At 46.8% G+C, this 14,695-nt stretch overlaps 1 protein-coding gene across 1 annotated transcript; it reads left to right on the top strand.

Annotated features, from left to right (window-relative positions):
* The first annotated feature begins 146 nt into the window (after positions 1 to 146).
* DCTN2 (dynactin subunit 2) lies at positions 147 to 14,680 on the top strand. The gene is made up of 14 exons (XM_054579996.1): positions 147 to 322; positions 1,218 to 1,286; positions 10,055 to 10,151; positions 10,326 to 10,387; positions 10,682 to 10,780; positions 11,024 to 11,184; positions 11,378 to 11,528; positions 11,864 to 11,929; positions 12,115 to 12,153; positions 12,334 to 12,411; positions 12,505 to 12,576; positions 13,040 to 13,142; positions 13,253 to 13,344; positions 14,211 to 14,680. The coding sequence occupies exons 1-14, from the start codon at positions 287 to 289 to the stop codon at positions 14,295 to 14,297; spliced, it is 1,212 nt and encodes a 403-aa protein (XP_054435971.1). The 5' UTR covers positions 147 to 286; the 3' UTR covers positions 14,298 to 14,680.
* Positions 14,681 to 14,695: the final 15 nt, after the last annotated feature.

Genomic DNA, 14,695 nt, shown 5'->3' with positions numbered 1-14,695 from the left:
AGCCCCGGCCGGCCAAGACTACATATCCCACAATCCTAGTTAGCGTTCCCCCGCCATCACCTCATTCTCTGGCCTAGTTCTCTCCAACCCCTGCCTCTTACAGGGGTGTGGTAGTGCACTGGTCTCGCGATAGTTGCTTTATCCTTCTCCTGTGCTACTGCTGTCGCGAGACTTCCTGCTCCTCCGCCTCCTCCGCCGCTCCCTTGGCCGCCGCCTTAACCCGGGACCCGGACTCAACCTCTCCCCTACCCGAGCACCGGGCCCCCAACCCCGCCTCGCCGCCGCCATGGCGGACCCTAAATACGCCGACCTTCCCGGCATTGTGAGTACAGGGCCGGCCTCGGCTCCCCAGGACCGCGCCCCTGACTTCCTAAGGACCCCCAACAGGCATCAACCTGACCCCTCCCGCCTGCAGCCCCTCCTCCGCCCCCGGGGCTCCCACCGCTCGCCCCGGGGAGGGCCGCAGCATATACTGGACTCCTCCGATCCGACTGGGCCAGTCTGTGGGACGGCCTACCAGGCCCCTCTTCCGGCAGTCGCCGGTTTCTCGGCCCAGAAATCGTCTCGAGGCCCTTACCACTTGTGCCCGAGTGTTTCCATCATCCACGTCAACACCACTTATGTTCCCCCAAATCTTCCCATAAGCTCCCTATCCCCACCCCAACACACATACCAGCCCACTTAGTGATGATGGCCTACGTCCTGCAAAGGAAGGGGTTACCTTGGCAGAACCCTTGTGCTGAATAGATAACTCTGTTCTCCTGGGAGTGCCCCTTCCCAACCCCTTTCACCACCTGGCACGTGCCGACATGTACCCTCTTTTGTGCTGCCCTGCTTGCATTCTGGGTACTAAGGTCCTGAGTCACTCGCAGCCCTTGTGCCAGGGTAGTGGTGTACAGGACCTGATTCGAGGATAGCCCTTCCCCTGCTTCTGACATAATGATTGCCAAGGACTCATCCCCCTTCAGATTCAGAGCAACATCTTTGTCATCTCTTACACTCATCATTTACCATCAAGCCCCAGTTGTCCCTACTGTCATTCCTATCCCTCTAAGACATGGGAACTGAAGTGCAGTTAACTGGGTAGGTAGAAGAGAAGGGACAGAATGCTGGCATCATAGCCTGCCTTCTTTGTTAACTTGTTCAAATGGAATAGGGTCAGGGGTGTTGGTGGAAGCTGGGTAATGAGGTTGGGTGGTCACTGCTTTTACCTGCAGGCCAGAAACGAGCCAGATGTTTATGAAACCAGCGACCTACCTGAGGATGACCAAGCGGAGTTTGATGCGGTAAGACTATGTGATGCCTCAGGACTCCTCTGGACTCTGACCTCTCTCCCCTAGGCAGGCCCTTTCTCTTTTCTGGGGAGCCACAGCAATAAGCGGGTATGCCAACCCAGCCTGGGTGGTGTGTAGGTTGCAAGGCCTTGGTGGGCTCGCAGCTACCAATAAACAATACTAGTAAAGAGAGTCAGGTCAGTGGAATTCCAACCAACCAAACCTGATTGTTGGCCTTTGAAATAGCTCAAAATAGTTAGGTTTGGGGCTACTGATTTAGGCCCCTGGGTGCTGGCCCACGGTATTGAATCACGAAGCCTGAGCTTTTACAAACTGCGTGAAGTTAAGCCCAGGCCTTCCAGTTTTCATAAAATACTTCACTCAGTATGTGTTCATTAGTATCCTACCAAGAACTAGACTTTGAAGTGGAGAAGAATGCTCTTTTATGACTATCCAGTATCTGTTGGGTAAAGAGTAAGAAAATGGTTTGGGGACTTTAGAAAGATAAGGGACCTGGACAGAGCAAAACAAATTTGAGGAAGAACATAAATCTGTGATATCAGCAGAGGAGAGGCCCTGGCATCACTTTCAAATCCAAGGAGAACTCTGAGGAGGAAGAAATTAACTTTGGACACATTTTAATGAGGGGACCACTTGGCATTGTTTATCAAATATGGTTATTCTGTGTTGATTTTTTTTTTTTTTTTTGTGCAATGCATAGGAAGAAATGTCCCTGACCTCAAAGGTTAGGTGGAGTTAGGATACATATAGGAAACACAGAACGAAAAACAAAATTGAGTAAATGGAACTCAACATAGTAAAAATTCTGATGTAAGTGCCAAAGGAATCAAAGATCTGTTACCCTGTCTTACAGGATGTGTTTTAGGTTGTGTTATTTCCAAAGAGAGCTGGGCTAGGGTCACATGGATGGTGTGAGAGCTCAATAAAGTTGTGACCAAGAGTCAGTGGGAACAGGCTCAGTATGTGTGTCTGTAAGTCCTGTGGCTATGTCTGTGGGGCTCGTTAGTTCTGGAGAATGCTGGTTGCTGGCTTATTATGTATGGCTTGGCGTACTCACTTATTCCTAATTTGATTTCCTCCATGTGGAAGTGGTTCCTACTCTGTCGTGATACGTTCCCTGTCCCCTCTCTTAGTGGTATGTTCCTTGTGGCTTCTGTACTTGCTGGCATGCCAGTCTGTTCCCCAGGCCCAAGTATCTGGAGATAATGCAGATGTCATCATTGCTCAAGCAACTAGGTGTGCGCCTGTCACTACAAGAGGTGTTTTATTAGGAAGCTGTCTCTGATCTCACAGGGCAGGAATGTATATGCTGAGGATTTCACTCTTAATGCCACAGTTCAGATACTGCTCAGCTCTGGCCTAGGCCTCTGCCTGTAAAACGTCAAGCCTTCATGGTGAGAAAATGAATGAAACTTTGTCCCTTTGTCCCTGACTATGATACCAACAGGTAGTACCATAGCAGTCCCCTTTCCAATCCAAAAAATACATTGTAATTTTCCTTTTGAAGGTAATGGGATATCTCTTAATAAAAAGAAGATGACACCCATGCCCAGGGGAGATGGAAGAACCTGAATGGTTGGATGTTTCTCCCTGCTGAGACTGAGCAGAGTAGCATCTGATGGGGAGAGGATACCAGAAGTGTTCTTTCCTCTGGCATATTGCCAAGATGCCTGTATAGAAGTGTATAGGCTCTGGATGGCGAATACTCCATCACTTAAGGCTCACCTAAATGACTCCCACTGGGGAGGAGTGAGTGCAGTGGGGAGACCTTCAGCTGCTACAGGAGCCTTGGTAGGGGGTTGGGTCCTGAGATATTTCCGCTGAGGTGTTTCCTGATGTCAGCTAATGTCTCTGGCCCCTGCATGTCCCTATGGGCTTTAGGAGGCCAGCTTTCAGGAAGTCAGCTGAGTAATGGTTCTGCCAACAGCTCTTACTACTGACGTAAATGTGCAACTTGAGGAGCAATGGGTTGTACTTAGACAATCCAGAAACCTCATGTCCATGAGTCTTGGGTTCTCACTAGCAGCCTATCCCTTTCTCGCCTTCCCTCTTAAGACCTAGCACAGGTGACAGCACACATCACCACTATTGTGACTGAACCATGAGGTTCTCAGTCATCTTCTTAACCCCTGGCAACAGCATGCTCTGCCTTAGTCTCCAGGTTATTTTCAACTTTAATTTTATTGGTTTTTAGAATAGTTAATATATGCACATAGAACAAAAGTTTCTCTTCCCATCGTCAGCCACCAGTCAGTTCCCTTCCATGGAGACAACCAATATGACCAGTTTCTTATGGAACATGTTGGGTGGGTCTCCAGACTTTTATTTTAAGGGATAGTCAAAAAGTGTTGACCCTTCCTTTTAACCTCCCTCCTCCGTTTGCTCCACTGTGGAAGAAATGGGGCTGCCAGAGGAAATAATATCCTCTAATATCCCGTAAAGATCATAATTGCTAGTTTAACTTAAACGTAAAAGGTTTTTGATTCCCATAGTGGGGAGGATGGGGAAGGAAAGTAGTAAAAGGTTTTAATTTTGGTAAAGATGATCCTGAGTTTCCTACTATCCCTTTAAAATGGTTTTAGCAGGAAGTAAAATATTCTAAAATGAATGGGCCAGAAAAATGTGCAGGCAAGCCCTTTTGTCCTCAGTCTAGGAGGACCTCCTATCTGCATTTCAGACACTCCTGGGTGTTTTGGGGTGATGGGCTTGTTTAGAGGCTTTTAAAAAATGTCTTGTTCAGAAAGCTAATTCCCAACTGGAATATCATCCTCCCTGAGTCCATAGTCTGCCTTGGGCCTGTGAGGCATTCTGCTCATGGCTTTTGAACTGCTGGAGCAGAGGGAGTAAATTTAGAAAACCTTGCTAAAGTAGGATTTGGTTTCTCCCTTTATGTCATGACTGTTCTGAATGCCATGTGAAAGGGGGGAAAATGATCTGCCATAGTTCGGTGGGGCTCTGGCAGAGGCTTCAGTTCTTCAAGGGGTAGGTACTGCTGGACACTCCACCAGCTTGAAATGACAAATAGTAAGTTCTCTTCCTTACAGTTTGGGATATCATAGAATATGCTTGATTGTGTTCATCGATTGTTGGCGCACTTGAACTTACCTGAGTTTTTCCTAATGCTTCCCCCATCCTCCCTCCTCACCACCTTGCCTGGACACTAGTTTGCACAAGTAAGACCATTCAATGCTTCTTCTCTGCATGTTTTTTTTCATCTGCCATCTCGCATGCAATGCTCTGTCGCTGTGCTATTGTTGTAGCTGATTTAAATTCTAATGAGTCCCTAGTTAGATCACTAAGGGGCCTACTGGCATTATGATTAAAGATCAAAAATCAAGGTTTAGAAGCACAACGATGATCCATGAATCATTGTGAGGTCTGTAGAATAAAACTGTCTAATGGAGGATGGGATAGAAACATGGAGGCTAGAAATGCTTTGGGAAATAAGGCATTTAGGGGCTAGAGTTAGAAGGTGGTTGCTGTTCTCAGACTGAAATGGAGTTACGAGAAAAGGAATGACTGTTAGCTACTGCAGACAGGGGTGGAAACAAGGGCAATAGCCACAGTCCTCACTTCTTAGCTATATGTGAGTTATGCCTGGGGGAAAACTCATTTTAATATTCTCCTATGCTAAACCTTTAGAGAATGGTAAATAGGATTGAAGATGGGTGTTATATGCTCATTTTAAGGTAAAAACTTGGGATATTTGTGCTTCCATGAGTCTTTGTGTTTCTGTACCCCTCCTTTAGAAATGGATGGTTGGTCAGCACTACGTTGGTCCATCCTGGACAGTTTTATTCTGCAGTACTATCTATCCTCCTTGTTATCATGGTTCCAAAGTCCTTGTGGTTGCAGTGTTGGCATAGAGCCTGAACAAGGCTCAGAGCAGCAGTGGCCTCTTCCTCTGTCTGATCTAGAACCTCAGGTTTTGCCTCTGAGGCACAGCCATGTAATGAAACAGGCCGGGGGAGTCTGGGAGTCCATTAGTGAGAGGGACTGGGAATCATGTACCAGATAAGCTAGCACCGGGGATCAGGGCACTTCAATTTTCCAGTCAAGGTGGCTGGGTGTAGTAGGTTTCCATGGTGACTGTTACTATTCCAGGTTACAGGAACATGCCTAAAATTTCATCACTTATCATTCCCCCAACCCACCCATAGGACAGATCTGGAGGTGGTATATACAATTTACAAACTAATATGCCACTTTACCTTTTCTTTGATTTTCTGTCCTCCCCCATTCTGATTGTTCTTCATGATTTGAACTTGAACTTATGGCCTGTTGTTCTTCTCCTTCTGTTGGAGTTTCTCCCAAGTTGGTTTTAGTTTGGTGGGGCAAGTAAGAGAAAAGTAGTGTGTGTGCTTCCCCTCTTGTGTTTGCGTGTGTGCACCTGTGAGTGCATACACACCCTCTGCAGAGACATCCCTGCCTAGACCACAGGACCCAGGTCCACCTCTAACGTGAGCTGAGAGAGGAAGTGTTGGCTAGGGTGGACCCTGGCATCCCAGAGGGAATGGGGAGGTTGAGAATCAGGTATATTTAGCTGAAATCTCTGGAGCAGGAAGCACTTGATCCTCCACACTTCTGTCTGTCCATAAGTAGAGCTCCTGGAGAGGCAGGGTGTACAGCTGGATTTCCTTTCCTGGCAGTTCTTTACTGGTCTTGCTTGGGTGTGGGATTTTTGTCTGTGTGGCCTGGACTAAAACAAGGCCTCTGTGAAAAACTCCCACCTTTCCCCTTTGTCTACCCTCCAGCCCCTTGAATCTTGTAAATAGAGGGTTGAAGAAACATGGTCTGCACATGGGCTGGTTGCTGTGACTCTTGGTGTCCTCTTCACTCTGTGCTAGCATATCATGGCAGAACTGCTCTGGATCCCTCAGAGCTGCAGTGTGAATCACCCCCACTCAAGATGGATTCAAACAGACTACACAAGGGCCCGGGATTTGCCCTTGTCTCTCCTCTGACAGCAGAGAATGAGAATGGGGCTGCAATTAGGTGCTTCATATTGGGTTAGCTAAAAGTTCGTTTAGTTTTTTCTGTACAGTGGCTCTAGTAGTGCTTAGTTGTATTTAACTTCAGAACAATTGTGTTAGATTGTGTTGTGATAGCTGTCATACCAGTGTGCATTTTAAGAAAACTTATCAAAATTGGTGAATTTTTGTGCAGCCATTTTAATATTGAAGATGGAACATAATAGGCAGCATTTCTGGTATATTATGCTTTCTTATTTTAAGAAAGGTAAAAATGCAACTGAAACAAAAAAAAGATTTGTGCAGTATATGGACAAGGTGCTGTGACTGATCGAACATGTCAAAAGTGGCTTGCAAAGTTTTATGGTACTGTTGACATTTTGGCCAGATAATTCCTTGCTGTGGGGCTCTCTCACACATTGGAAGATGATAAGCAGCACCCCTGGCCTCTACCCACTAGAAGCCAATAGTGGGAGATAGCCGACATACTCCAAATATCCAAATCAATAAAGTTATTGGTGAAAATGAAAAATGTGTCTTTTTTCATAAATACAAAGTTACTCTTTATGATAGCCAGTTTCTTTTTTATTTTTTTAAGATTTTATTTATTTTTAGAGAGAGGAGAAGGGAGGGAGGAAGAGAGGGAGAAAAACCTCAATATGTGGTTGCCTCTTGCATGCCCACTGCTGGGGACCTGGCCCGCAACCCAGGCATGTGCCCTGACTGGGAATTGAACCAGCGACCCTTTGGTTCACAGGCCAGCACTCAATCCACTGAGCTATACCAGCCAGGGCGAAAAATGTGTCTTTTATTTTATGGAAAAAACTAAACGGACTTTTTGGCCAACCCAATTTTCCCCTAAACGTACCATCTGTACCTGATACATTTTTTTCTGCTGAACCTAAAATCGTACCAGACCACCCACAGTAGCACCCTTATTGTGACTGATTCTGCCATCCAAATGTCTAATTCTTCAAAACTAGAGAAACCGGGAGACAGGACGACTTAAGCTATGAACTCCCACCCATAAATTATGGACCCTCAGTGAGCTTCACGTCCTCAGAATCTCCATAGCCTCTGCTTCACATTTTGCCATTTCTGCAGCTTCCCCACTACCTCAGCCTTCTCTTCCCCCACTCTCCTATTCCATGCCTCTAGTGTGCAACATCTAACTACTAGTTTTTAGATGATCCTGAACTGCTGTTGTTAGTGGTAAAGCTTCATGACATCCTCACCACCAGAGAGGAAAGGGACCCAAACTCTTCTTTCTCTTGGGGTATGTGACAACCCCAGGTGAAATTTCTTCACCCCTAAATTTTGTTAGGCTCCCCTGGGCCCTGTGGTGCAAGTGTGTTTGAAGACTATCATGTAGTGCATGTGACAATTTGCTAATAACAATTTTGTCTTTTTTTTCCCCTCCCTCACTCCCATTTCCCCACTCCCTTTCCTTTTAACTCTTTTGATTTTCTCACCTCTGGGGAAACCACAAGGAGCTGGTAAGAAGCCTGACCTTTCATCTGCTTTTTAATGGGTGTGCTGTGATGGACAGTTGTTTTTCTGTCCCTTTGTCTCTACTGAATCTTCAGTCCGTTCAGCTGACAACCTTTTTGTCATCCCACAAGTCACTGCAATGACACTGCCCCCAGCTCTCTGAGACACTGGTGGACTATTGGAATGGACGACTAAAGAGTGCTGCCCCCTGAGTCTGCCAGGCCACACCCTCAGAGAGGCCCCTCGAGGATGCCAGTGGCAGGCAGCCCTCCTGATCCAGGGCATGAAAGTGCTGTCCACCCCCGTTACTGTCCAGAACCTCTGAAACTCATGTTTTGGGTGTTTACCTTTTTTTAGTCTACCCCATCCCTATTTTTAGGAAAGTAAATAAGAAAGTAATTTCTTATCTGCACAGTGCCTGTCCCATAATAAGGGCTTAACAAATGGTAGCAATAATTATTTTCTTTCCTTGGTCTGTAGACTATGCCTCCTATTCTTCTTTTTAAGATGACTTTTTTTAAAAAATGGATTTTTACTTCATTGGCTTTGATTGGGGTCTCACAAGGGGGAGTGGCATATTATTGAGTGTGAAATTAAGAGAAGGTGGTTGTCTTCCCTGAGCATGAGTCCTCAGACACTGTGCTTTTAGAGGCTAGAGAACACCCAGTTATTGGGCTGCTGAGAATCTGTTTCAGAAAAGATTAAAGAGAGAATAATTTGGGACTGAATTGTTTTTTCCCCAGGCCCTTGCATATGGAACATTGAATCCTTTTGTTTTCCCTTAACCTTTAGCTTTTGTCCCTCTGCCCAGCACTTTCCTAAAGAAGAGGTAAAGATTTTTTTACCCCCTCTCCTCCCTTATTTTTAAAGCTACCACTCACACTGACTCCTTCTTTAATAGCAGATCAGAGATGAAGGACAGGACTGTTTGTCTGGTGCTCTTTCTCCATCACGTCTCTCTAGCATCATCATCCCCCCTCTGCCACCCCCATAAATACCCGCAGGCAGAGATTCTTGGTCCTGGCTGCAGGTTAAAATATTAGGATCACCTGAGTAGCTTTTAAATTGGCCTAGTGCCCTGGCCCTACCCCAGAACAATAAGTCAGATCTACAGAAGTGAACCCAGGCCTTTGTTTGTTTTAACATTTTCTAAGTGATTCTATTGTGCAGCCAAGCTTGAGAACCATTATTCCAGTTAAAGGAAAGAAGACTCACATTGGCTTCCTTCTGTAGAAAGTGGAGATGTCATGCCCCCAAAGAAAAGGACTCCTGGGTCTTCTTCCCCCCTTCTTCAGTAATATAGCGAGAGCTATCGGACTGCTGAGAATGGAAGGACAGACATGCGCTCTGAAGTGCCCAGTCTTGGTGTAGTTATTGGAATCTGAACAGTCAGTGGATACCTAGTAACAAGGGAACCTTTCTTCCTCAATTTCTAGAGTAAAATCTTATTCGCTTCCTTTACCATGTCCCCTGCTTATGGGGTAGCTTCAGTTCCTGAGAGACAGCAGAGAGGTCAGGGAGAAGGGGAACGTGCTGGAGCTTCTCTTTGAAAAGATCCTGGACTGTCTCCATTTGAGGACTTACATATAGCTAGCTCTTGCCCACAGATATTCTTGGCCAGCAGATACTGCTTCTGCTTGTTGCTTCTGAGAGGTCCTTAAAAAAAATAATAATACAGTAATTCCTTTTCTCTTTTCTTTATGCCCTGAATTCCCTGGCTTCATGGCAGCCTGGAAACAGAGCTTCTGGTCAGGCCCTCTGCCGGCCAACCTTTTTTTTTTTTTTTTTTTTTTTTTTAATCTAAGGGCTGGTGTCTTCCCTTCAGCAGCATATTAAAGTCCTAATATTCATCCTTAGAGTTAGTAACTTGAGTCTGCTGTTCCTCCTCTTTTCCTCCAGCAAGAATGGAGGTTAGCTTAAAAATGGATTTCCTCAGCTGCAAGGAAATGTGCTTTTGGGAGGGGGAGGTTAGTAGAGGTCAGGTTGGTTTCTTGCCCTGGATGCATGGCATGTGCCAAATAACTGGGAGGGCCCAGTTGGAGAGGGTGGGGGAATGGGGAGGCTATGTAATCTCTGTTCCCAGTTGAATCAGGGTGTTAATATTTATACAACTGAGACTCCAACTTTACCAGGAAGCTTTTGTTTCCTAGGTCAAGCCTGGGTCGGCAGCTTGGAATGGGGCTGCCCTTCTTTCCTCTTGGAAAGTAGGAGCCAGTCTTGTAATATTGGGGGGATTTTGTGGGGAAGTTCTAGAGTGTGAATCTGCCTGCCCCAGGCCTGAACTACCTATTCCTGCAGGAGGAACTCACGAGCACAAGTGTGGAGCACATCATTGTCAATCCCAATGCTGCCTATGACAAGTTCAAAGACAAGAGAGTGGGGACAAAGGGACTTGGTGAGACTGGGCTGTAAATTGGGTGGGGGAAAGCCTGTCTTCAGGCCTCAGTGACTTTTGCTTGGGAAAGGGTCCCCTCTTAGAGATCTCTCCTGGAAGCCCCCATTGTCACCTAAGACCATGGCTGCCTTGGGCCTAGTTCGGGCCCTCAATTTCATCTTCTTTTGTTGACAGATTTCTCAGATCGTATTGGAAAAACCAAGAGGACAGGATATGAATCCGGAGAATATGAGATGGTTTGTTGTGTGTGTTGATGGGAATGGTGCAGTGATCCTCTCTAACAGATCAAGGGATACAGCTTCTCTTTGGTTGGGGGTCCTAAGGAACCCAGCGGGATGCAGTTGAGAATGTTTTATCCCCCCCCCCCCCCCATTCATTCTGGAGAGTCTCTAGGCCTCTAGCTATCTTAATTCACTAGGGTGTTGTGTATTCTGAGTTTGATATAATACCCTTACAGTTCAAGCCCAGGGTTTGAATAAATTCTTGAGTCACTGGGAGGTGTAACATCACCTTCTGTGCTTGCTCTCTAGCTTGGAGAGGGTCTGGGGGTGAAGGAGACACCCCAGCAAAAATACCAGCGACTACTGTATGAGGTCCAAGAACTGACAACTGAAGTTGAGAAAATTAAGGTAACTATAAACTCTCTTCTCCCCTCTCTGCAGTGACCTATATAGCAGAGGAGGACCTCAGCAGGAGGAGAACGATATCCCCCCTTAAGTTCCTGGATCAGGGGGCTGACGTTTTCAGTTTAAGAAAATAGGCGAATCTACATTCAGTGCTATAGGTGACTTCCAGCCACAGCTGGATCTTGATGCGTTTTTTTTTTCCTTAGTTCACTATTGCCACACTTCACTGTCTACTTTTCATACCAGACAACAGTGAAGGAGTCAGCCACTGAGGAGAAGCTCACCCCCGTGGTGCTGGCTAAACAGCTGGCAGCCCTGAAGCAGCAGCTGGTTGCTTCCCACCTGGAGAAGCTGTTGGGACCGGATGCAGCGATCAACCTTACGGACCCCGATGGAGCTCTGGCTAAGTGGGTGCCCTACTTGGTTGGAAATCATTACTAATTGGGGTATAGAGGGACCCAGCCAGGTATTGAACGGGCCATTATGGGAAGAGGTGGCCTAGCTCTTCCTTAATGCTGACTACTGTGAGGTAGAAATGAGAGTGACTGGGCTGGCCTGCAGCCTGAAGTCATGATATTATTATGCGGTCTCCTGACCTAGGCGCCTGCTACTGCAGCTGGAAGCAACAAAGAACAGCAAAGGGGCTGGCTCGGGGGGAAAGACCACAAGTGGAACCTCTCCGGATAGCAGCCTTGTCACTTATGAACTACATTCTCGGCCTGAGCAGGACAAGTTCTCTCAAGCTGCCAAGGTAAGTATATGTGGTATTGGGGGAAGGGCGAGGGGCATGGGGGAGTCCAGGAGATGTGGTCTGAGAGACCTTCCTGCCTTCCTCCAAGGGGTCAGTTCCGGTAAGGGGATGTTTCTGATTCCTCTTGATGTCTCATTCTTCATGGTTCCCTCAGCATCTCCTTTCAGTTAAGATTTTAAGATTGTGAGTAGGGATATGTTCCTTGGTAAGGCGTTCCGTGGTAGATAAGAGGGGACAGGAGAGTTGCAGTCAGACAAGCAAAGAATAGCAGGATTTTACCTCCCACTGCAGCAGAAGGAGTGTGACGGCAAATCTCACCTCCTTTCTCCCCCTAGATTGCAGACCTTGAGAAGCGCCTGACAGAGCTGGAAGCAACTGTGCGCTGTGACCAGGATGCTCAGGTCAGGTGCTTTCCTATACTTAGTCTGACTCTCATGTCCTGTACCCTCAGCCTGGGACCCACAGCATTCCACAGAACCATGGGAAGAACCAGTGGGCTTTCAGCCAAAATAGAAATGATGGGAAAAGGTGATAATCATATGGGGGTAGTAGAACCGCTGAGTTTTTTCCTCCTTTTCCCCACCAGAATCCCCTTTCTGCAGGTCTACAAGGAGCCTGCCTTACGGTGAGTGTAAAAGGAACTAGAGTGTTTGGGTTACAAGGGAATATTGGGGTTGGATTGCTTGGAGAATTATTTTGAGTTTTATAGCTATATGTTTATCCCCAGTGGAATGAGTCGGGGGGTGGTCTCTTCCTAGTCTGATTCTTTCCCCTTCAAGAAGCTTGTCCCAACCCCCTCCTCCAGGAGACTGTAGAGCTGTTGCAGGCAAAGGTGAGCACCCTGGAACCTGCAGTTTTGGACCAAGTGGAGGCTCGGCTACAGGTATTAAGTGGAGGACAAAGTGGATTACAGGTAGCTTGGGGCTCTGGAAGCCTTTGATGCACTTACTGTCAACCTTAAAATCTGTGCTTTCAGAGCGTCCTGGGAAAGGTGAATGAGATCGCCAAGCATAAAGCTTCTGTAGAGGATGCAGATACACAAAGCAAGGTTAGCAAGACACCTTTCTCCATCTTCATACCCTTTTCCTGCTCCCTTATGTTTTCTGAGTCATCCTGGTGATAACGGATGTGAGCACTCTACCTCAGGTCCTTGTCTCTTTATATTTTTATTTTTATATTTTCGAGAGAGGGGAAGGGAGGAAGAGAAACACTGATGTGAGAAGCATTGATAGGTTGCTTCTGGTATGCCCCCGACTGGGGACTGAACCTGCAACCTAGACACCTGCCCTGACCAGGAATCGATCTGGCAATTTTTCACGACAACACCCAACCGAGCCACACCAGTCAGGGCAGTCAGGTTCCTGTCTTTGTAAACCCCCACCAGCTGAGAGAGCCAAAGCTATGCTTTGCTCTGTCACCACCTAGGTGACCTCGCCCCACCCTAGTGAAGTCATCAGTGTGTACTTCACTGACAGCTGCGCCAACCCCCCTGGGCCGTCATATCCCTGCAGGTGCACCAGTTATATGAAACCATACAGCGCTGGAGCCCTATCGCCTCCACCCTTCCAGAGCTGGTGCAGAGACTTGTCACCATCAAGCAGCTACATGAGCAAGGTGAGAGGCCAGCTGCCAGGGTGCTAGAGGAATTGGAAAGTGGGCAACTTCTGTTTCCGTTCCTCTTTTCTTACATTCTGATCTCCCCCATACCTTTTCTTCCTTTATAGCCATGCATTTTGGTCAGCTCCTGACACACTTGGACACCACACAACAGATGATTGCTAGTTCTCTCAAGGACAACACCACTCTCTTGACCCAGGTACCCCCTCCTTTTTTGGTTTGCTGCCTCCCTTCAGCACACACACACAGACCAGGTTCTCCAGCTTCATCTGAGGGTTTTGTCTGAGCCTCTTTGGTAGCATAGTTTGTGGCAGGGACTTGGTTTGAGTCTTCATACTGTTTCTAAGTGGTTGTGGAACCTTTGATAACTTAGTCTATCAACTTCTGTCTTACCCTCTGAAAAATACCTACCTGAGTTACATGGACTTAGATTAAATAACATGAGTCAATTGTTCATTCAATCAACATGTTTTTCTTCTGAAACCTACCCCTTCTCTCTGTAGTCTTAGCTCAGCTTTACCCTCCCCAGGTGCTCATCCAGGTGCTCCTGAGCATAGTACATTGGAAGGAATATGGGCTTTCAAGTCAGAAACTAGGCTCCAGCTTGGTTCTGCCACTTCATATTTGCGAGCAGTGAGCCTCACCTTCTTCCTTCATTCTTTTAGCAGTGTCCAGCACATAGTGAGTCCTTGGTTTCTGTTGAGACAGTTTGCACTGCTGGGGGGAGCATTCAAGTTGAGAGACCAGCATTACAGAACCATCAAAATAAATGAAAAAATATATTTGGTATAATGTTCTTCCCCTAGAGCAGTTTTCTAATTTTAAACCAGTGAACCCCTATTTCAACACAGTCTTTCTTGGCCCTTTTGAGAGCCTGCCTGCTTGGCAGACACTGAGCTAGGTCCCTGGGACGCCAAGGGTAGTTTGAAAACTGCTGCTATAACCTCCCTACTCTGGGACCGATAAACTGTTTCCGTTTCATTTTGTCCTAAGGTAATTTCTTTATGTCCTCATCCAGGTAAGTACCTGGAACTGACAGAATAAAACATCTCTGTCATTTTCCAGGTGCAGATAACCATGCGTGAAAACCTGTCCACAATTGAGGGGAATTTTGCCAACATTGATGAACGGATGAAGAAACTGGGAAAGTGAGCCCCTTTGGGAGATGGAGAACCAGGGGTAATACATACCCCTTTGAACTGTTAACAGCTTACATAGTGTCTCCCCCTTAATTGTAACTCTTGCATCCCCATCCCGTTTGACACTGGGGACAAGGGGTTCTTGCATGTGAGGTTTAAACCCCTCCTTTGATGACTAGAGTGGTAGCTGAGGGTATTATGATAGATGGTGGTCTCGCCTCAGGCTCTGGGGATAAGGACATGGGCCCAGCCACATGCCAGCTCATGTCCAGTACTGCTTTTTCTGGTGTGGGAAGGATTGGGTCCTATCCCCCAGCACAGCTTCTGTGGCTGACTGTAACACTGTACAACTGATTCTGACCATTAAATGCTATTGTACTCTGTGGCCTCTGCTGTATTTCCTGGGGAAGA

The sequence above is a fragment of the Pteronotus mesoamericanus genome, unplaced genomic scaffold (assembly GCF_021234165.1).
Source record: "Pteronotus mesoamericanus isolate MK-2021 breed Mesoamerican mustached bat unplaced genomic scaffold, CSHL_Meso_final contig_56, whole genome shotgun sequence".
NCBI lineage: Eukaryota > Metazoa > Chordata > Mammalia > Chiroptera > Mormoopidae > Pteronotus > Pteronotus mesoamericanus.
Note: the sequence above shows the minus strand (reverse complement) of the source record. Positions and strands in the feature narration are given on the sequence as shown.

Coding starts and splice junctions, on each gene's coding strand:
- DCTN2 (XM_054579996.1), top strand. CDS start 287: ATGGCGGACCCTAAATACGCCGACCTTCCCGGCATT. Junction 11,529..11,863: donor AGTTCTCTCAAGCTGCCAAG/GTAAGTATATGT, acceptor TTCTCCCCCTAG/ATTGCAGACCTTGAGAAGCG. Junction 12,577..13,039: donor ATGCAGATACACAAAGCAAG/GTTAGCAAGACA, acceptor ATATCCCTGCAG/GTGCACCAGTTATATGAAAC.